The following is a 7,317-nucleotide window of genomic DNA, read 5'->3' on the forward strand; positions in this document are numbered from 1 at the left end:
CTTTTATAATTACTCGTTAAAACGCAATGTCATGTTTAGTTAAGCCACTTTCAATCGTTATACAATATGCTAGCTAAGCTAAGCTTCACATATTCTCACAGTTTTGCTTCCTTTCATTGCGTTTGACATAAATATCGACTGTGACTATGTTTCTGACACTTTTGGCCATCTTTAGCATTAATATAAGCGAGTTTATTAGTTAATAAAGCCAATATGTTTGATTGATAAACAAAACTAGCTAAGTTAGCTGTCTGTCAAGGTTATGCAATATGTAAACAGTAGTAACTGATTGAACTGCAGCACTATTAAATGTGACCTACATTACAATTTACATTGTCTTATTGTAAAAAGTATAAGCTGAAGATTATATTTCATATTCCTAATGACTTTTAAGAACAATCTGGCTTCATAGTAACCTCAGCAGTTATTTGGGTGAAAGTTCATGCCAGTTGTCTATGTCTCACAGTGTCTGATTTACCATTTTTGATTTCTTTTTCTCTCCAGTCTGGCCTGATTCAGAGGTTTCAGAGCACTCTGGTTGTTGCCGAACACAATAATGAGACGTTGACACCGATCACATTGAACGCCATCACCGCTGCCACCAAACTGGGCAGTGATGTGTCCTGTTTGGTTGCTGGAACGAACTGTGCAAAGGTATTATCTCGTCTTTCCCATTGATTTATGTGAAGCAACTTTCTGGTGTCGGATCATGTGCTTATTTCGGAAAAAGGCTTAGCGACCATATTTTGACTATTTTAAATATTGAATGTTAAAGTCATTTAAAGAAAGACTGTTGTAAATAATAGTTCACATTGTTGATTTACAAAATAAAATTCTAACAAAAATAATCATGTTGCACTACTACACTTGATTTTCGTTTTACTGTTAAAAAAAAAGCATGTTAAATGAGAATCTGAAATATTTAATACTAAATCGTTATTTTTTTAAAAACTTTTTATTTTATTTTGAATACTTTTTTAAATAAATTGGTCTTACACTTAATATTTTCTGATTTTCATAGTATATGTATTATTTCCTGTACTTTTACCTTTAGGGATGCAACGATTAACCGATTTCACTATTAACCACACTTTAGAATTATCATCAAAAGTAAACCTTAAAACTATTTTTATTTTTTTGAATTTATTTTTGATAAAAAAGTTGTGTGTTTGATCTGGTTTTGCCGTTAAATAGCCAGAGAAGCTGATATGACAATAAATTAAATAGTCTCTCTCTGTCTCTCTCTCATTTTGCACAGGTTGCAGAGCAGCTGTCCAAAGTTCAAGGGGTGAAGAAAGTTCTGGTAGCTCAGCATGAAGCCTATAAAGGATTGTTGCCTGGTAAATGACTTTATTTGAGGTTTTGTTTACGAATTAGGAAGTGTTTTGTGGTATAAATAAATGGTATAAATAAAGGAAAAACTGATTTCTGTCTCTTTCGCAGAGGAGCTGACGCCACTCATCTTGGCGACCCAGAAACAGTTTAGTTTCACACACATTTGTGCCGGAGCTTCGGCTTTTGGAAAGGTAAATCTAACACAGAGATTGACTATTGGGCTGAAAGGTTTGACATTCTGTTGTTTATCAATGAATCTTCAAGTGTATGTGGGGAAAAAAAACATTGTGGTTACTTCATTCTACTGAGAAACATTAGATTAAATACATTTTTTAGTACAAATTATTTTTTTTCCTTTTATTTGTTTATTTATTTTTATTTATTTATTTTAATTATTGCAAACATAGAAGTGTTTTGCTGTGAAAACATCTAGTAACAGGTCAAAGTTTTTTTGTTGAAAATTACCAATTGACTTTTTTATTCTTTTAATAAAAAAAATAAAAAATAATGATTATTTTAGTAAAAGTTATTTTTTGTACTTTTTTTGCATTATTTTTTCTTAATATTATTATTATTTATTATAACTTGAATTTAGACTCATCATATAATATAAATAGAACATAGAACTTTGCTTATGGCAAACTTGGCTCCTCCCTGAACCGCCACCTTATTGTGGTGTAGGGGTTTAAATGCCTGAGTGATCCTAAGAGCTAGGTTGTCGGGGGCAAATGCCCCTGGTAGGGTCTCCCAAGGCAAACAGGTCTTAGGTGACAGGTCAGACAAAGTGCGGTTCAAAAACTCCTTATGAGTTCAACAACATCAAGGACTGTAGTGTCACCCGGTATGGCGCAGCCGGAGCCCCACCCTGGAGCCAGCCATGGGGTTGGGGCTCGTATGCGAGCTCCTGGTGGCTGGGTTTTTTCCCACGGAACCCAGCCGGGCTTAGCCCCAAGGAGCGACGTGGGACCATCCTCCTGCAGGCTCACTACCTGCAGGAGGAACCGTAAGGGGCCAGTGCATTGTGGAACGGGTGGTGGTTGAAGGTTAGGACCATGACAACCCAATCGTCAGGCACAGAAACTGGCTTTTGGGACATGGAATGTCACCTCACTGGGAAGGAAGGAGCCCGAGCTTGTGCGGGAGGTGGAACAGTACCGACTAGAGATAGTTGGGCTCACCTACACGCACAGCTTGGGCTCTGGAACTCAACTTCTTGAAAAGGGCTGGACTTTCTTCTACTATGGAGTTGCTCACGTTGAGAGTGGGCTTGCTTATGTGTTGGAGTTTTCCCTGGTGAACGAGAGGGTTGCCTCCCTGCGCCTTCGGGTCGCGGATAGGTCTCTCACTGTGGTATGTGCCTACGGGCCAAACATCAGTGCAGAGTACCCGGCCTTCTTGAAGTCCTTGGGAGGGGTGCTGGAAGGTGCCCAGACTAAGGACTCCATTGTTCTACTGGGGGACTTCAATTTCCATGCGAGTTATGACAGTGATGCCTGGAGAGGCGCGATTTGGAGGAACGGCCTCTCTGATCTGAACCCGAGTGGTGTTTTGTTATTGGACTTCTGTGCTAATCACAGTTTGTCCACAACGAACACCATGTTCAAGCATAATGGTGTCCATCAGTGCACATGGCACCAGGACACCCTAGGGCGGAGGTCAATGATCGGTCAATGATCGGTCAATGATCACCACCTGGTAGTGAAGTGGATCCGCTGGCAAGGGGGAAAGCTGGACAGACCTGGTAGGCCCAAGCGTATTGTGAGGGTCCTCTGGGAAAGTCTTGCTGAACCTCAATTTAGAGGGATTTTCAATTCTCACCTTCGTAAGAGCTTTGACCAGATCCCGAGGGAGGCTGGAGACATGGAGACTGAGTGGTCCATGTTCTCCGACTCCATTGTTAACGCGGCCGTGAGGAACTGTGGTCGTAAGGTCTGTGGTGCCTGTCGGGGCGGCAATCCACAAATCCGGTGGTAGACATCGGAATAAGGGATGCCGTCAAGCTGAAGGAGTTCTACAGGGCTTGGTTGGCTTGCAGGACTCCCGAGACAGCTGATGGGTATCGACAGGCCAAGCGTGCTGCAGCCCGGGCGGTTGCGGAAGCAAAAACTCAGGCCTGGGAAGAGTTCGGGGAGACCATGGAGGAAGACTATCGGTCGACCCCAAAGAGATTATGGCAAAATGTCCAGCGCCTCAGGAGGGAAAAGCAGCTCCACATCGACGCTGTTTACAGCGATATTGGGGAGCTGTTGATCTCGACTGGGGATGTGGACAGGCGGTGGAAGGAATACTTTGAGGATCTCCTTAACCCCACCAACATGTCTTTCATTGAGGAAGCAGAGACTGGGGATGCAGTTGTGGACTCACCCATCACCCAAGTTGAGGCCACTGAGGTAGTTTGCAAGCTCCGAAGTGGCAAAGCAGCGGGGGTGGATGAGATTCACCATGTGTATCTTAGGTCTCTGGATGTTGTGGGGCTGTCGTGGTTGACACGTCTTTACAACATCGCATGGAGGTGGGGCACAGTACCTCTGGACTGGGCAACAGGGGTGGTGTATGCCCAAACAATCCACATATATGTTTTGAGCACATGACAGTAATTAATTCTGTGATTTTTTTTTTTTTTTTTTTTTTTTTTTTTTTTTTTTCTATAATCAGATTTGGAATCAATTTTTATAGTGTATATTTTCATTAAATATTGCTGCATTATATTTGTACAAAAATATTTAGTCTTGTCTAAATAAATGTACTGAATTGTCTTTATTTGATGACAGTTTTTTTTAATCATAATGCTCTAAATGTGCACAATGAAATACATTTTTATAGTTTATGTAACTTACGATATTAACGATAACTTCTAAAGCTTTGACTTCAGTTTTGTAATCTGAAGAACAGAAATAACTTTTGTAAATGAAAAAAAAATCTTTATGTACAAAAATATTTAATAAATATTTCCCCCTTTATTTAATTACATTTTAATTATAGTTTATTCATTACTTTGTTTTATAATTTAATGGCACAGTTTCATTATATATTACAGCATTATATTTGTAAAAACATAATTTGTCTTATTTTCTAAATAAATTTACTGAATTCTTTATCTGATGACAGTTTTTAATCATAATGCTTTAAATGTGCACAATGAAATACATTTTATAGTGCATTGATGACTTTTTTTTTTTGATTCGATGATACATTTGTTCAAACTTCTAAAGCATTTAACTTGTTTTTTCTTTTACAAATTTACTAATATTTGTTTTCTTTTTTCAAATTTGGATTGGCTTTTTATTTGATTGACCTTTATCAAGTTGTAAATTTCAACATTTTGGTTTAGTTTTGTAATTCTTTAAATAAACTATTTATTTTATTTTTTGACTTGATCTGTTTGGTGAACAGATTTAATATATTTTGTTTTGAAGAATTTTTTTTATAATGAGCTTTGCCCTAATTTAATATACTTTTTCTTTTGATATTTCTGTTTAGTGTAATTCTGTTTAATGACATAACATTTTAAACAAAAATGAAAGGTTTTTGTTTAATTGATTGTTACTCTTTTTTTTGTTAATAAAAACGTCTTAATTTACAAACATATTTAAGATATATTTTCTCCCTTTAATTATATTTTGGCAGTGTATTCATGACTTTTTTTTTTTTTTTAAATTGATGACATTTTTATTATCTTAAGCATTTTGTCTCATTTTTTTATTTACTGAAATGTATTTTTCTTTATTTTATGATCAGTTTTTATCCGATTGCTTTCCATATGAACAAAATATAAATACATTTTCGATTTTCTTTTTTGGTTATCAACTTTTATCAAGTTGTAAAAATTTTGATTCAACAAGGCTAATTTTGTAATTTTATGAAATATTAGTTTTATTTTTGACTATTTTCTAACCTGATGAATAGAAGCAAGATTAATTTTTGCTTTGATGGAATCGTTTTTGTAATGAACTTTGGCGTAATTTGATACTTTGACCTTGAAATCTCAATTTAGTGTATTTCTATTTAATGACATTTAACAAATTGTACAAAATTATGTTAACATCTTTTTGATTGATTCTCGTTCATTTATTTGGTAATTAAAACTTTATGTACATATTTAATATTTAAGATCTATTTACCCCCTTTATTTAATTAATTTTATTTAGTAATTTTAATGTATTTGTAATTTATTAATAAATCTTTATAAACTATTTAAATCACAATTTATTTTTTATATACATCAGTGATTAGTGTGGCTGTTTTACTTAATTCTGGACTGAGTAGTTGATCTCATTCCAGAGTTATTCGATTATTTCCCAAAGGAAAAAGCACAAATGGGGAATGGATTAGAACCTCTTATACTGCCGATCCCCTATCAGACTTCTTTCTTCTGGAATTGTGGCAGAAGTCCGTCCTCAATAAGTGCGGCTCTATTATGCGCACGGTTATTTGTCATTCCACAGCCAAACTGTCAGGCAGCAGATCTAATGGTATTTAAATTGAATTGTAATACATTAAACAGTATCTTATGTAGCCTAACCCCAGACCAAAGAGATGTATTAGTCTCAATTTCCTCACTGGCTAAATGTATTTTATTTGATGGATTCTTAAGTGGTGGATTTGGTTTCATTATGTCACTATATAAAACACTTGAATTACCGCGATGCAATATTTTTCACCTCTAGACATAACTTAGAGCTCTTTTTGAGACTCAACCATATTTATTCTGTCTGCGATGCAGGACGGCCAAAGTTTTCAGACATGCGCTCAAACTGGTTTTTGATCAATGCCTGCCCAAATAACTCTATACCCAAACAAATCAAACTATAGGTAAAGATGAACGTCTTGTAATGTCTTAAGGTGAGCCACTACAGGAAAATATTTTTTTGGGATTTATAGCTTTTCAAGAAGTGTTTTTTCTCTTCTTCTAATGTATATAAAGCCTCCAAAATGCGCTTAAGTCTTTCTTTTGTCGCTCTTGATAAATATTTTGGTTGTAGATTTTAATTATAATACATATTTTTGAAGGTTGTTTCCTCAAAATTACCCTCCCCCCAATTTAACATGCATCAAACTCATATCTATATTCTGAAGCTTTTCACAGGGGGATTTGTTCATGATATGCCTGTTTATATTAGACAAACAATTATTTAAGAAAAATTGTGTGTGCGCGGGTTATTTATTAAGGTTTGATACAAATTCTTCAAATCCTCTTCGTTAAAACCTTTGAGACTGTTAAAAAAACAATAACAACAAAAAAGCTAGAAATTTTAACCTAATGTCAGTGTCGTTCAGATTTTTGTTGTAGAAATTTATGCAAATTAACATTTATTTGCATATTTAAACTTAACATTTTAGATTGTAATGCAAAAAAGTCTGCTATTCTTAATGTATGAATCTAAGTGAAAAGTATGTTGTTGTTTTCTAAAATAACGGACTTTTCTGTTCGTGGGGTCTGAACCAATAATGTGGTGAAGCTACACTAGAATAGCCTTCCTCATTCATATGTAACAGACTGAAAAAAAAAATCCAAGCAAAAATAAATGAATATAGAAATACGCAGCATAGGGGAAAAATGAATGAATTTAGCCTGAATACGTTTGAAAATAAATGCAAAAACAAGTCAAAGTTAAAAAGAATTAAAAAAAAAAAAAGTTGAAAAAAATAAATGCAGAAAATAATTTATTTCTGAAAAAAAAATAATAATTTAGGATAATATTTTATTAAGTTTTTATTTTATTCATTTATTTCATTTATATATATATATATATATATATATATATATATATATATATATATATATATATATATATATATATATATATATATATATTATTAATTTTAATTAGTCATTACATATTTTTTGTATAATTATATTTTGTGATGTGTAACATGTATAAATAAATTACACATTTTATGTATGTTTTATGTGTTTCTGCACTTATATTCTTATTTTTAAATATTAAAATTAGTTGCCTACTTGCCTATCAATAGTTGCTT

General features: G+C 34.3%; 1 protein-coding gene across 3 annotated transcripts in view; it reads left to right on the top strand.

Annotated features, from left to right (window-relative positions):
* The window catches only part of etfa (electron transfer flavoprotein subunit alpha), a 316,751-nt gene that overhangs the window by 286 nt on the left and 309,148 nt on the right, over positions 1-7,317 (top strand). For all 3 annotated transcript variants that reach the window (XR_012399773.1, XR_012399772.1, NM_198909.1), the window contains 3 exon segments: positions 505-654; positions 1,259-1,340; positions 1,444-1,526. Coding sequence is in view for 1 of the 3 variants with exons in the window: in NM_198909.1 (NP_944591.1) it covers positions 505-654; positions 1,259-1,340; positions 1,444-1,526 (315 nt within the window). In the remaining 2 variants the exon portion in view is untranslated.

The sequence above is a fragment of the Danio rerio genome, chromosome 25 (genome assembly GCF_049306965.1).
Source record: "Danio rerio strain Tuebingen ecotype United States chromosome 25, GRCz12tu, whole genome shotgun sequence".
In the NCBI taxonomy this organism is placed as follows: Eukaryota; Metazoa; Chordata; class Actinopteri; order Cypriniformes; family Danionidae; genus Danio; species Danio rerio.